Genomic DNA, 16,186 nt, shown 5'->3' on the forward strand with positions numbered 1-16,186 from the left:
TCTATTGGGGAGGAAGGGAGGGTCGTTTAATTTATATATTCGCCGGGTAAGTATATTCAAAAATTTATTTTATAATTAAAATATCATTTTTAAATATTTAACTTAGCCGGTGAATATATAATAGCTGATTCACACCCAGAGTAGTGAGTAGAGACCAGTTAAATATGTTTACATCGTATAAGCTAAGAGTTTTTTATTTCATTTTGACAGTTATCAATATAACAAAACCAAAATAAATAGGTACCTGGTAAGGAAGTCGACTGAGACGATTACTCTGCCTTGTAAGTACGTCTTCCTTACGGAGCCCCGCGATCCTCTTAGGATGCTGACAGACCCCCAGGAGCTGAAGTATCAAGGGCTGCAACCCATACAACAGGACCTCATCAAACCCCTAATCTGGGCGCTCTCAAGAAATGACTTTGACCACCCGCCAAATCAACCAGGATGCGAAAGGCTTCTTAGCCTTCCGGACAACCCATAAAAACATTAAAACATTTCAAGAGACAGATTAAAAGGATATGGAATTAGGGAATTGTAGTGGTTGAGCCCTCACCCACTACTGCACTCGCTGCTACGAATGGTCCCAGTGTGTAGCAGTTCTCGTAAAGAGACTGGACATCTTTTAAGTTGGACATCTTTTAAGTAACATGACGCGAACACTGACTTGCTTCTCCAATAGGTTGCGTCCATGATACTTTGCAGAGATCTATTTTGCTTAAAGGCCACGGAAGTTGCTACAGCTCTAACCTCGTGCGTCTTAACCTTAAGCAAAGATCGGTCTTCCTCACTCAAGTGTGAATGAGCTTCTCGTATTAACAATCTGATAAAACATGACAAAGCATTCTTTGACATAGGCAAGGATGGTTTCTTAACCGAACACCATAACGCTTCAGATTGGCCTCGTAAAGGTTTAGTACGAGCTAAGTAGAACTTAAGAGCTCTAACAGGGCATAAGACTCTTTCTAGTTCATTGCCTACGATCTCCGATAAGCTGGGAATATCGAAAGATTTAGGCCAAGGACGAGAAGGTAGCTCATTTTTGGCTAGAAAACCAAGTTGCAGAGAACAAGTGCCTTTTTCTGACGAAAATCCGATGTTCTTGCTGAAGGCATGAATCTCACTGACTCTTTTAGCTGAGGCTAAGCATACCAGGAAAAGATTCTTAAGAGTGAGATCTTTCAGGGAGGCTGACTGTAAAGGCTCAAACCTGTCTGACATGAGGAATCTTAGGACCACGTCTAAATTCCACCCAGGAGTAGCCAAACGACGCTCCTTAGTGGTCTCGAAAGACTTAAGGAGGTCTTGCAGATCTTTATTGTTGGAAAGATCTAAGCCTCTATGCCGGAAGACCGATTCCAACATGCTTCTGTAGCCCTTGATAGTGGGAGCTGAAAGGGATCGTCCTTTTCTCAGGTATAAGAGAAAATCAGCTATTTGGGCTACAGAGGTACTGGTCGAGGATACAGAAACTGACTTGCACCAGTCTCGGAAGACTTCCCACTTCGATTGGTAGACTCTAATGGTAGAAGCTCTCCTTGCTCTAGCAATCGCACTGGCTGCCTCCTTCGAAAAGCCTCTAGCTCTCGAGAGTCTTTCGATAGTCTGAAGGCAGTCAGACGAAGACCGTGGAGGCTTTGGTGTACCTTCTTTACGTGTGGCTGACGTAGAAGGTCTACTCTTAGAGGAAGACTTCTGGGAACGTCTACTAACCATCGAAGTACCTCGGTGAACCATTCTCTCGCGGGCCAGAGGGGAGCAACTAACGTCAACCTTGTCCCTTCGCGAGAGGCGAACTTCTGCAGTACCTTGTTGACAATCTTGAATGGTGGGAATGCGTAAAGATCCAGATGTGACCAATCTAGGAGGAAGGCATCTATATGTATTGCTGCTGGGTCCGGGACTGGAGAGCAATAGATTGGAAGCCTCTTGTCAGCGAGGTTGCAAAGAGATCTATGGTGGGTTGACCCCAAGTCGCCCAAAGTCTCTTGCACACATCCTTGTGGAGGGTCCATTCGATTGGAATTACTTGACCTTTCCGACTGAGACAATCTGCTAGGACGTTCAAGTCGCCCTGGATGAACCTCGTTACTAGGGAGATGCCTCGATCTTTTGACCAGATGAGCAGGTCCCTTGCGACCTCGTACAAAGTCAGTGAGTGGGTACCTCCCTGTTTGTAAATGTACGCCAAGGCCGTGGTGTTGTCCGAGTTTACCTCCACCACCTTGCTTCGAAGGAGATTCTCGAAGCTTATCAAGGCCAGATGAACTGCCAAAAGCTCCTTGCTGTTGATATGCATGCTCCTCTGACTCGAGTTTCACAGACCTGAGCATTCCCGACCGTCTAGCGTCGCGCCCCAGCCCAAGTCCGATGCGTCCGAGAAGAGAACGTGGTTGGGTATCTGAACTGCCAGGGGAAGACCCTCTCGTAGGCTGATATTGTCTTTCCACCAAGTCAGACAAGACTTTATCTTTTCGGAAATCGGGATCGAGACCGCCTCTAGCGTCTTGTCCTTTTTCCAGTGAAAAGCCAGATGGAATTGAAGAGGACGGAGGTGTAGCCTTCCTAGCGAGACAAATTGCTCCAGGGATGACAGCGTCCCTACCAGACTCATCCACAGCCTGACTGAGCAGCGTTCTTTCTTCAGCATCTTCTGGATGGAGAGCAGGGCTTGATCTATTCTGGGGGCCGACGGAAAAGCCCGAAAAACTTGACTGTGAATCTCCATCCCTAAATACAGAATAGTTTGGGATGGGACCAGCTGTGACTTTTCCAAATTGACTAGGAGTCCCAATTCCTTGGCCAGATCTAGAGTCCAATTGAGATCCTTCAGACAGCGATGACTGGAAGAGGCTCTGAGAAGCCAGTCGTCCAAGTACAGGGAGGCTCTGATCTCCGATAGCTCGAAACTGGTACCCCACATTCCTGTAAACAAACCTCAGAAACGGTTGGGAATCCGGGTGTATAGGAATGTGGAAGTATGCCTCCTGAAGGTCGAGAGAGACCATCCAGTCGCCTTCCATAAATGCTGTCAAGACAGCCTGGTAGACTTCATCGTGAAGTTTGTCTTGACAATGAACACATTGAGCGCACTTGCCTCTTACGTACTCCTGCAGTGAACATGGCTGCCAAATCATGGAGCCATCCCTGAGGGACTTGTCCCTGCAGAGAACGTGGCTGTCAGATCATTGGAGCCATCCCTGAAAGCCTTGTTTATGCATGACATAATTGTACAGCAAAACTTCAAAGGCTCGAAAACAGCTGTGAAGTTGACCTGTAAAATCTTGGAGCGTCTCCTGGCCAGGCGCCAGGGAGAGTCTACGAGATTTGAGAAGTCTATCTGGGCAGAGGCAGGAACTCCCAAGCCGAGAACTTCTCTCGTGTCATATCAGACTCTCGCTCTATAAGCCAGTTTAAAAGAAGGGAAAGCAAAGGCTGTATCCCCCAAACTCCTCCTGCTGATAAACCAGTCGCCTAGCAAACGTAAAGCTCTCTAGGAGAGCGAGAGAGCACTAGCTTATAAAACAACGGCTTCGAAGTAGCTAGGCCTAGTGTAAGCTCTGACGTTTAGGCGAACGAGGAGCAGCAGTTACAAAAAGATCCGGACAAAGATCCTTAAAAATCAGCATGATTTATTTAAAGTCCATAGAGGGCTAAGCAGCTTTAGGCTCCTCTCCGTCTGACAGAGTCCTCAAGGGAATATCAGTAGGAGGGGGAACAGCAACTTCCTCATCTAAAGGAACCTTGTCCGATAATAGCTGAGTCTCAAGCAAGGGAGAGACCTACCGTGGTGGCAATGCTTTACAAGCAGAGTCCACACGCACTGGTGCATTAGTAGCGGACCAGGACGCAACGTCATGTAACTGCTTGACAGTCTGTGAACTGTCAACAACAACAGGTGCGAGAGACCAGGACGCAACGTCATGTAACTGCTTGACAGTCTGTGAACTGTCAACAACAACAGGTGCGTGAGGACACACAGCGTCCACTCGAGACTGCTTTGACCGCCTAGACTGAGCAGTCAAAACAACTCTAGAATGCGGAGGTTGACGCACAGCGTCAAAACAAGTCAACTCCGATTGTTAGCGAACGTCCTGAACGTCAACAGGAGCATCAGCAAGTGGCCTAATGTCCAAATGTGGCTGAAAATCCACACGAGACCGCATCGAGTGTGGTTCTAAACAACCTGACTGACGTTACTTAGCTACGCCAACGTCAACAGGACGCACAAAGGAACGTTAGGTTGGCTGAAAGCCAGGATCTCGATGAGATAAACGGCTAGGCTCAACGGACTAATCGGCAGAATAGTCTTCCATAAGGGAGGCAAGCTTATTCTGCATGTCTTGCCGTACAACCCATTTAGGATCAACGGAAATGGTTGCGGTAAGAGACGAGGGTAACGTCTGTGACCGCAACACTTTGCCAACAAAAAGACTCTCGGCGTCTGTGTTACGCTTTTGTTAGGCGTCGAGCAGTTATCAGATGACTGCATAGGGTCAGAGCTGTCCTAATGGCTGCAACCAGGACGCTGGACCTGTCCTGAAAGGACTGACTTTCGCTTAAGGGCCTCGAAACCTTGTTTCAGGTTTCTTATGCGAAAAGCCTTCGGATGACGAGGAGAAAATTGTCTCTCTCGCCTTATGGTAGGGGAGATCTTGGTAAGATACACCCGATACCATAGAGGGAAACGTCTGTTCGCTGATCAAGGCCTCTCGAACCCATAAGTCGTACGACATTACTTCTCCCCTGGGCTTGGGAGCTTGCAAGAGGTCCCGGACTAGGTGAACGACAGGCACGAACAGACGAACCCTCGGACGCAACACTGTAACACTTTGCGCAATATCACTTTATCACTACGATTTTCTGTTTTGCAATTATTTCACTGAAATCGAAACTTTTACTGATTTCTACCTGAAGCACGCAATTCTACCCTCATCAAAAGGTAGTAAATGCGAAATCAGTCGTATAATGCAAGCACATTAATACCAGCAAAAAAACAGTAAACATCTTTTAAGATAAAAAAAGTTCCTTTAAAATAGAATTTAAAACATTTAAGCTTTGAAAGAAGAATGAACAAAACGTCAGAATCGATTTACTCTTTCTGCAAAGTGAAACCGTGATACTCTCTCTCTCTATCGTAACGATAGAGCGCAAACTGCGTAGCATAAATAAACTAAACGTTAGTTCATCTTTGAAAACAGTACGAAGACTATTCAAAGAAAATCTTTCATAAAATATTTATTAAAAATATTCATTTAAAAAGTTTTAAATCATTAGCTCTTTAAAAGCTATTTACGATTGAAAGGGCTCAACGTTGTTTAACTTCGGTTTCCAAGTTAGGACCGCCTACTCTCAGGAAAGGTCGCATATAACTAAAACATTAAAATTTATTTTTTATGTTTATTATAAATGGAAAGTTAATCGAAGAGGCCTAATAAAGGTGGTGAGATATAAAATATATAGAGGAAAATCTATATTTAATTTATAACGTGATAAGATAATTACTAAAAGCCTAAACACACTTCCGTCTAAGGGAAGGGTCGGCCATTTAAAAGTCAAAGAAAGTCCATACTCTCTTTGTCACCAAAAATTAAATCTATCCAAAACAAGTTCAAGATTTAAGATGAAGATAAAACACCTGCACTGCGAAAGCTCAAACCAAAATGAAGTACTTCACCAAATATGTTGAGAAAACTCCAGGTTCTACAGCGAGTAAAAGTACGTCTTGTCGACACGTCGACAGAGAAGAAATTGAGTCTTTGTTTACATCGAGAGAGTGGTATCTGGCTGACAGTTGGCGCTGGTGGGCACACCCGCAACCTGCATAGCGATCGCTGGCGAGTTTTTACTGTTTTTTGTCTGTCGAGCAACAGAGTTGCAGCAGCTATTATATATTCACCGGCTAAGTTAAATGTTATTTTTATAATAAAATAAATTTTTGAATATACTTACCCAGTGATTATATAAGCTGCAACTCTGTTGCTCGACAGAAAACTCTACGTTAAAAATCCGCCAGCGATCGCTATGCAGGTAGGGGGTGTACATCAACAGCGCCATCTGTCGGGCAGGTACTCAGTACTCAATGTAAACACAGAACTCAATTTTCTCCTCGGTCCACTGGGTCTCTATTGGGGAGGAAGGGAGGGTCCTTTAATATATAATCACCGGGTAAGTATATTCAAAAATTTATTTTATTATAAAAATAACATTTTTCAATATTAAACTTAGCCGGTGATTATATAAGCTGAATCACACCCAGGGGGGTGGGTAGAGACCAGCAATAATTGTTTAAATTATTATGAGCTAAGGATTTTTTATTTCATTTTAGCAGTTATTCAAAATAACAAACATAAAATAAATAAGTACCTGGTAAGGAAGTCGACTTGAACAATTGCTCTGCCTTTTTAAGTACGTCTTCCTTACGGAGCCTCGCGATCCTCTTAGGATGCTGAGCGACCCCTAGGAGCTGAAGTATCAAGGGTTGCAACCCATACAACAGGACCTCATCAAAACCTCTAATCTAGGCGCTTCTCAAGAAATGACTTTGACCACCCGCCAAATCAAGTAGGATGCGAAAGGCTTCTTAGCCTTCCGGACAACCCAAAAACAATAATAAAACATTTCAAGAGAAAGATTAAAAAGGTTATGGAATTAGGGAATTGTAGTGGTTGAGCCCTCACCCACTACTGCACTCGTTGCTACGAATGGTCCCAGAGTGTAGCAGTTCTCGTAAAGAGACTGGACATTCTTAAGATAAAAAGACGCGAACACTGACTTGCTTTTCCAATAGGTTGCGTCGATTATACTTTGCAGAGATCTATTTTGTTTAAAGGCCACGGAAGTTGCGACAGCTCTAACTTCGTGTGTCCTTACCTTCAGCAAAGCTTGGTCTTCCTCATTCAGATGGGAATGAGCTTCTCATATTAACAGTCTGATAAAATAGGATAAAGCATTCTTTGACATAGGCAAAGATGGTTTCTTAACTGAACACCATAAAGCTTTAGACGGGCCTCGTAAAGGTTTAGTTCGTTTTAAATAGAACTTAAGAGCTCTTACAGGGCATAAGACTCTTTCTAGTTCATTTCCAACCATACGATAAGTTTGGAATATCGAACGATATTGGCCAAGGCCGAGAAGGCAGCTCGTTTTTGGCTAGAAAACCAAGTTGTAGAACATGTAGCCGTTTCGGATGAGAATCCGATGTTCTTGCTGAAGGCATGAATCTCACTGACTCTTTTAGCTGTGGCTAAGCATACCAGGAAAAGAGTCTTTAAGGTGAGATCTTTCAGGGAGGCTGATTGTAGCGGTTCGAACCTGTCTGACATAAGGAATCTTAGTACCACGTCTAAATTCCAACCAGGTGTAACCAAACGACGCTCCTTCGTGGTCTCAAAAGACTTAAGGAGGTCCTGTAGATCTTTATTGTTGGAAAGATCTAAGCCTCTGTGACGGAAGACTGATGCCAACATGCTTCTGTAACCCTTGATAGTGGGAGCTGAAAGAGATCGTTCTTTCCTCAGATATAAGAGGAAGTCAGCTATTTGAGTTACAGAGGTACTGGTCGAGGATACGGATACTGACTTGCACCAGTTTCGGAAGATTTCCCACTTCGATTGGTAGACTCTAAGGGTGGATGTTCTCCTTGCTCTAGCAATCGCTCTGGCTGCCTCCTTCGAAAAGCTTCTAGCTCTCGAGAGTCTTTCGATAGTCTGAAGGCATTCAGACGAAGAGCGTGGAGGCCTTGGTGTACCTTCTTTACGTGTGGCTGACGTAGAAGGTCCACCCTTAGGGGAAGTGTTCTGGGAACGTCTACTAGCCATCGAAGTACCTCGGTGAACCATTCTCTCGCGGGCCAGAGGGAAGCAACTAGCGTCAACCTTGTCCCTTCGTGAGAGGCGAACATCTGCAGTACCTTGTTGACAATCTTGAACGGAGGGAATGCATATAGATCTAGATGTGACCAATCTAGGAGAAAGGCATCTATATGAACTGCTGCTGGGTCCGGGATTGGTGAGCAAAATATTGGGAGCCTCTTGGTCATTGAGGTTGCGAAGAGATCTATGGTTGGCTGGCCCCAGGTGGCCCAAAGTCTCTTGCATACATCCTTGTGGAGGGTCCATTCTGTTGGAATTATTTGTCCCTTCCGACTGAGACAATCTGCCATGACATTCAAGTTGCCTTGGATGAACCTCGTTACTAGTGATATGTCTAGACCTTTTGACCAGGTGAGGAGGTCCCTTGCGATCTCGTACAACGTCAGAGAGTAGGTCCCTCCTTGTTTGGAGATGTACGCCAAAGCCGTGGTGTTGTCCGAGTTCACCTCCACCACTTTGCCTTGAAGGAGAGACCTGAAGCTTTTCCAGGCCAGACGTACTGCCAGTAGCTCCTTGCAGTTGAAATGCATTGTCCTTTGACTCGAGTTCCATATTCCCGAGCATTCCCGACCGTCTAATGTCGCACCCCAGCCTACGTCCGATGCGTCCGAGAAGAGAACGTGGTTGGGAGTCTGAACAGTCAGGGGAAGACCCTCTCTTAGTTGATATAGTCCTTTCACCAAGTCAGACAAGACTTTATCTTTTCGGAAACCGGGATCGAGACCGCTTCTAGCGTCTTGTCCTTTTTCCAGTGAAAAGCTAGATGGTATAGAAGAGGACGGAGGTGTAGTCTTCCTAGTGACACAAATTGATACACGGATGACAGCGTCCCTACCAGACTCATCCACAGCCTGACTGAGCAGCGTTCCTTCTTCAGCATCTTCTGGATGGATAGCAGGGCTGGGGGCTGATCGTCTTGTTCAGCAACGTCCTCATCAGAGGGTTCCTCATCCGAAACTGATGAGGAAACGGCAACGGAGTGGGCAACGTCTAACTCGCTGAATCCGGTCGCACTGGTGGATGCGTGACGGAGCCGGACGCAATATCATGGACCTGCTGCACAGTCTGTGAACTGTCAACAACCATGGGTTCGCGAGGAAGCACAGCGTCAACCCGAAACTGTCTAGACCGTCTGGGTTGTGCAGTCAACACCCTACCGGGTTGCTGAGGTTGACGCACTGCGTCACAACAAGTCACCTCTGCTGGTTGTTGAACGTCCTGAACGTCAACAACCACCTCCGAGCGTCGTTTAACGTCACCGTGCGGCTGGCAACCCACACTGGGTCGCATCGGTGGAGGAACCACCTCAACTGGCAGACGCGAGTAGGTTACCTCAGCGTCAACAGGGCGCACAACCGACCGGTTGGAAGGTTGTTGGCCAGAAGGTTCTTCTCCGCATTTAAGTCCTCTATCAAGGACGCAAGCTTGGACTGCATGTCTTGCAGCAAAGCCCATTTAGGGTCTACGGGAGCAGGTGTGGCAACAGACGGGGTTAGCGACTGAGGCGGAACCGTTTACCATCCCTGAAAGCCTTGTTATGCGTGACATAATAGTACAGCAAAACTTCAAAGGCTCGACAACAGCTGAGAAGTTGACCTATAAACAACTTGGAGCGTCTCCTGGCTAGGCGCCAGGGAGAGTCTACCAGAATTGAGAAGTCTATCTGGGCAGAGGCATGAACTCCCAAGCCGAGACCTTCTCTCGTGTCCTATCAGACTCTCGCTCTATAAACCAGTTTAAAAGAAGGGAAAGCAAAGGCTGTATCCCCCAAACTCCTCCTGGTGAAAAACCAGTCGCCTAGCCAACGTAACGCTCTCTAGGAGAGCGAGAGAGCACTAGCTTAAAAACAACGGCTTCGAAGTAGCTAGGCCTAGTGTAAGCTCTGACGTTTAGGCGAACGAGGAGCAGCAGTTACAAGATCCGGACGAAGATCCTTAAAAAAAAATCATCATGATTTAATTAAAGTCCATAGGAGGCTAAGCAGCTTAAGGCTCCTCTCCATCTGACAGAGTCCTCAAGGGAATATCAGTAGGAGGGAGAACAGCCACTTCCTCATCTACAGGAACCTTGTCCGATAAAAGCTGAGTCTCTCACTGGTGCATTAGTAGCGGACCAGAACGCAACGTCATGTAACTGCTTGACAGTCTGTGAACTGTCAACAACTGAACTGTCAACCACAACAGGTGCGTGAGGACGTACAGCGTCCACTCGAGACTGCTTTGACTGCCTAGACTGAGCAGTCAAAACAACTCTAGAATGCGGAGGTTGACGCACAGCGTCAAAACAAGTCAACTCCGATTGTTAGTGAACGTCTAGAACGTCAACAGGAGTATCAGCCAGTGGCCTAACGTCCAAATGCGGCTGAAAAACCACACGAGACCGCATCGAGTGTGGTTCTAAACAACCTGACTGACGTGACTAGGCTACGCCAACGTCAACAGTAAGCACAAAGGAACGTTAGGTTGGCTGAAAGCCAGGATATCGATGAGATAAACGGCTAGACTCAACGGACTAATCGGCAGAATAGTCTTCCATAAGGGAGGCAAGCATATACTGCATGTTTTGCCATATAACCCCTTAAGGATCAACGGAAATGGTTGTGGTAATAGACGAGGGTAACGTCTGTGACCGCAACACTTTGCCTACAAAAAAAGACTTTCGGAGTCTGTGTTACGCTTTTGTTAGGCAGCGAGCAGTTATCCGATGACTGCATAGGGTCAGAGCTGTCCTAATGGCTGTAACCAGGACGCTGGACCTGTCCTGAAAGGACTGACTTTCGCTTAAGGGCTTCGAAACCTTGTGACAGGTTTCTTATGCGAAAAGCCTACGGATGGCGAGGAGAAACAACGTCTCTCTCGTCTTATGGTAGGGGAGATCTTGGTAAGATACACCCGATACCATAGAGGGAAAACGTCTGTTCGTTGGTCAAGGCCTCTCAAACCCATAAGTCGTTCGACATTACTTCTCCCCTGGGCTTGGGAGCTTGCAAGAGGTCCCGGACTAGGTGAACGACAGGCACGAACAGACGAACCCTCGGACGCAACACTGTAATACTTTGCGCCTCGGACGCAACACTGTAACACTTTGCGCATATCACTTTATCACTTCGATTTTCTGTTTTGCACTTATTTCTACCTGAAACACGCAATTCTACCCTTCATTAAAAAGGTAGTAATTGCGAAATAAGTCGTATAATGCAAGTTCATAATACCAGCAAAAAACAGAAAACATATTTTAAGATAAAAAGAAAAATCAGTGGCTGGGAAAGAGACTAAACACTAGTTCATATAACTACGTTTTCAATCTCTCACCGCACATAGCCTGGGGACGAGAATAAAAAACCTAAAAACGTTTTATCCTTCCTCCCCGTACAGAGACTAGGGACGAGAGTAACACGAAAACAACGTTACCCGCTTGAACGGAACGTTTTCTCTCCTCTCTCTCCCTCCGTCTCTATCTCTCTCTCTCTCTTTCTCTCTTGATTTCGCACCTAAGAGAAGAGCCCAATTATTTTTCGTCAAAAAAATATGTTATTTGACTAAAGGAAAAAACTGAAAGGTTTTTCAAATAAAAATTTCCTTTAAATTAGAATTTAAAACATTTAAGCTAAGAAAGAATGAACAAAACGTCAGAATCGATTTACTCTTACTGCAAAGTGAAACCGTGATACACTCTCTCTCTATCGTAACGATAGAGCGCATGTTGAACGTCCTGAACGTCAACAACTGCGTAGCATAAAAAACTAAACGTTAGTTCATCTTTGAAAACAGTACGAAGACTATCAAAGAAATTCTTTCATAAAATATTACATTTAAAAAGTTTTAAATTCTTAAAAGCTAATTACGATATACAGGGTTCAACGTTGATTAACTTCGGTTCCAAGTTAGGACCGCCTACTATCAGGAAAGGTCGCATATAAACAAAACATAAAAATTTATTTTTATATGTTTATAATAAATGGAAAGTTAATCGAAGAGGCCTAATAAAGGCGGAGAGATATAAAATATATAGATCTATAACGTGATAAGATAATTACTTAAAACCTAAACACACTTCCGTCTAAGGGAAGGGTCGGCCATTTAAAAGTGAAAGAAAGTCCATACTCTCTTTGTCACCATAATTAAATCTATCCAAAACGAGTTCAAGTTTTGAGATGAAGATAAAACACCTGCATAGCGAAAGCTCAAAACTAGAATAGTGTACTTCACCAAATAGTTGTGAAAACAAATCCAGTTAGCAACAGCGAATTAGTAGGTCTTGCCGGTAGCCCGACAGAGAGAAAATTGAGTTCTGTGTTTACATTGAGTACTGAGTACCTGCCCGACAGATGGCGCTGTTGATGTACACCCCCTACCTGCATAGCGATCGCTGGCGGATTTTTAACGTAGAGTTTTCTGTCGAGCAACAGAGTTGCAGCTTATATAATCACCGGCTAAGTTTAATATTGAAAAATTTAAAACTCAGGGATGATCCTTGAAGGACATCACCACTCACTTCAAATTATGATAAGACTTGGGATGGTCTTCACTCTAGATCTTGTGGTATGGTACAGTTGAACAAGTAGTTATTCTTTCTGGTACCCTCTGTCTTTGCAGTACTAATTTAACTATTTGTACTGGTATTCTAGATCTAAAATTATGTGCAATATCTTTGCATAATATAAACAGTTTAGAATGGTCTCATTTTAATGACAGTCTTCGTTATTGACTTTTATGGCATGAAGCTAAAATTTCAGTATAATTATTTCTTTGCCTTTCCTTTAGCTAAACAGCCTCTCCAATACTTCTACAGCATGCAAAAGCACTCTTAGTTCTCAATTATTTTAATATTGTATTTCATCTTTTTTCTCTGTAATGTTATTGATATCATGTTTTGTTCCACTTTTCTGTTCTTTTCCCTACTTTACTGGTTTATCATATATGAAGCAAGCGTATTATGAAATGGTTTTCCATCCGTATCTATGAAATTGCTAGTTACCTATAAGTTCTAGGGGTTCCCTACTTTACTATACTGTCCAAAATAAGTTGTGAATAGGAACCTGTGACATGGGCAGGTTTGCTCAGGAAGGACTTCTTCGCTGGTCCATACAAATAAAATGATTTATCAACAAATTACCCAAGCTTTTGAACCAACCGATAGGTAACTATCAGAGGTGAGGGATAAAATTAACATGTTAAACAATGATTTTGCTAGATATAAGGCTAATAAACTTGCAAAGATATGTTATTTAAATATTCTTACTTTATCGAGAGTTAGAAGAATTTTCTTTATATAGAGTGTTATTCTAGGTTAAGAGATAAGTAAAAAAGTAATTTGTATAAAATCTTTGAAAATTAAGTACTGTACAGTATACTGTATTTGTTAATGTGAAGTCTTTCTTAAATAAATTTTTGTAAATATGTGATAAACTCATATCATATACGCCAAGCTCTACCTACTACAGTTTTAACGACTGTAAAAATTTAAAGACTATTCTCCCGTCTTTAAAAGTTTAAGCACCTCGAAGTTTTGGGGAGGTTTCCTTCGGCAGCCAGAAGATGGACGGTAACTTTTGTATCTCAAAGGTTTTTCTTCTTTTTACCAACTTATTAAACTTTTTCCCAGTGGACAACTCCAAGGATATGTGAACTATAATGTATAGTTTCAAACATTGGTCATTATTTGGTTTACAAATATTACTTGCTAAGCTACAACCCTAGTTGGAAAAGCAGGATGCTATAAGCCCAGGGGCTCCAACAGGGAAAATAGCCCAGTGAAGAAAGGAAACATGGACACAAGGAAAAATAAAGTAAATAGACACATGGATGGCTAATCCGCAGAAAAAGTCAACTGTATGGCTAAAGTACGTAATACAGTATATCTAAGGTCAACTTCATAGCTTACAAGGTGACTAACCATGAATTTACAATGGAAATACTCCGTTTTAAAACATTACTTTAATTCAGTATTCCAATTCATGAAGTAATCATGAAGTAATGTTCTTGGTTCACTTTATATACTATTAATCTGATGCAGAGCTCTGTTCATTAGATAAATTTTGATTTCACATTGTTCATTTTTGATGTCTAAGTGCCACAGGCAAATTAGCCTTTTGGATATTTGAGCTTCACTTATATGGTGTGTGAACTTATCCTACAAATTTGTCCACTATTCTTTGCCTACAGACCAATATAAAGTAAGGTATGACATGATATGTTTGGTTAAATATAGACGGTCATGAATGTACTGTAGTTTGACCAATATATTTTGATCAATTGCACAGAAAACAGAAATTTCAATCCAGATTTCTATTTCACAACAGAGTGCATATACTACTGTGCTTTATTTTAAATAAATTAAATATACCCTAGCCGAAGTACCCAAACCTAACCTAACTTAGGGGTATATGTATGACAGACATGAAACATCGCTCCGTCATTTTCAATCCTATCGCTTAGAACACAGTAGTCTGAGGGGGTCGTAGGGAGCGTTAGCCATCAACCCTGTTAGGTAAATATGTAAGGACACAGCTTGTAGGTTAGGTTGGAAGGGGAAGCTTAGTTTAGGTAGTATTCTACGCACAAGGGAGGTTTAGTCGTGATTATACAAAGGCTCCCTAACTTATAATGACAGGGCCTTACTTACCAAAGGGGATATACTGTACTCATGGCCAGTCTTTATTCATATGGCGTTTCAATACGTAATCCATCCTAGGCTATGTTCACTGCTTGAGGATAATGTTGACAAGAAATTACAGCTTTACAAATTTTTAGATAAATTTAATTCATCAATTATAGGCCTGGTAGAATAATTTCCCCAGGCTTCAAGATATACTGAGCAATATTTACTTGGGGTGTATCTATGATAGCAGCCACCTGTATGTATTATTATGCCTAACTTAGAATACAGCAGTGTGAGGGGGTCGCAGGGGGCATCAGCCCCCCCCCCCCCCCCCCCACCAGATAGCTAAGTAGGTAAGGCCTCGGCTTGTAGGTTAGGTTAGGGGGAAAAGTTTAGGTTAATTGGTGTCTATTTATAATCATACGGAAGGAACTAGCCGCAGATAAACAAAGGCTCCATTTATTTCATACAAATGACTACGGAAACTACAAAACAGCAGAGAGAATAAGGACATGTTGTTAGGTATGATTGAACTTACACCACAATGGGACAAGCCAACAAGCCTGGATGAAATGAAGGCTAAAGGTAACGCTAATGATTGAAGTATTCACGACAGTATAGCCAATATATGGAGAGCAAATGTCATCTAATCAATCAGGATACTGCAGCTTTAGACTTCAGATTTCCATAGATGCTCCAGCAAAATAACGAAAGCAATTACTCCAGTGGCCTACTAATCCTTAAGTCTTGTTTGCCAATAGACCTCCAATATCACTTAGGATCATCGAAAGTTTAAACTACCTAATGTGGTAGTCCTACAACTTAATAATTACGAAGACGAACTACTCATACGATAGCCTAGGCCTAGTCTAACATCAAACGGATGATATTTCGCCAACCTTAAGTACGTTCTATAAAATATAACATCAACTTGTTTATCAATGTACTTACATATTTTCTTTTTCGTCAGCCATGGTTATAAAATATTAAAACTTCATAAAATCAACTAAAAAAGCTACAAACGTGGAAAGTTTGTCAAGATTTGAACTCAAATTCTAGTTGAGGTGACGTCATATAATAACAGAGCGTTTGATTGGTCAGCAGGCGATGGTGAGTCTTGCTCTCTGGTTGCTGATTGGCTGTCTCAGTCAAAGGAAATGAATGAGCGTCCTTTGAATCATAGATATTATATGATTAGATTAGATTATTATTATTATTATTATTATTATTATTATTATTATTATTATTATTATTATTATTATTATTATTATTATTATTATTATTATTATTACTTGCTAAGCTACAATCCTAATTGGAAAAGCAGAATGCTTTAAGCCCAGGGACCCCAACAGGGAAAATAGCCCAGTTTGGAAAGGAAACAAGGAAAAATAAAATATTTTAAGAACAGTAACATTAAAATAAATACTTCCCATAAACTACAAACACTTTAACAAAACAAGAGGAAGAGAAATAAAAAAGAGCAGTGTGCCGGAGTGTACCCTCAAGCAAGACTCTCTAACCCAAGACAGTGGAAGACCATGGTACAGATGCTATAGCACTACCCAAGATTAGAGAACAATGGTTTGATTTTGGAGTGTCCTTCTCCTAGAAGAGCTGCTCACTATAGCCAAAGAGTCTTTTCTACCCTTACCAAGAGGAAAGTAACCACTAAACAAATACAGTGCAGTAGTTAACCCCTTGATCGAAGAAGAATT

The 16,186-nt window shown here is 42.7% G+C and overlaps 1 protein-coding gene across 1 annotated transcript in view; it reads right to left on the minus strand.

The window, feature by feature from the left end:
- The window catches only part of LOC137660215 (uncharacterized), an 81,890-nt gene extending 66,304 nt beyond the window's left edge, over positions 1–15,586 (minus strand). Inside the window, exon 1 of the mRNA XM_068394930.1 lies at positions 15,423–15,586. Within this exon, the coding sequence (XP_068251031.1) occupies positions 15,423–15,445 (23 nt within the window). The 5' untranslated portion in view covers positions 15,446–15,586. The remainder of the gene's footprint in view (positions 1–15,422) is intronic.
- Positions 15,587–16,186: the final 600 nt, after the last annotated feature.

Source organism: Palaemon carinicauda, chromosome 20, assembly GCF_036898095.1.
Source record: "Palaemon carinicauda isolate YSFRI2023 chromosome 20, ASM3689809v2, whole genome shotgun sequence".
Classification (NCBI taxonomy): Eukaryota; Metazoa; Arthropoda; class Malacostraca; order Decapoda; family Palaemonidae; genus Palaemon; species Palaemon carinicauda.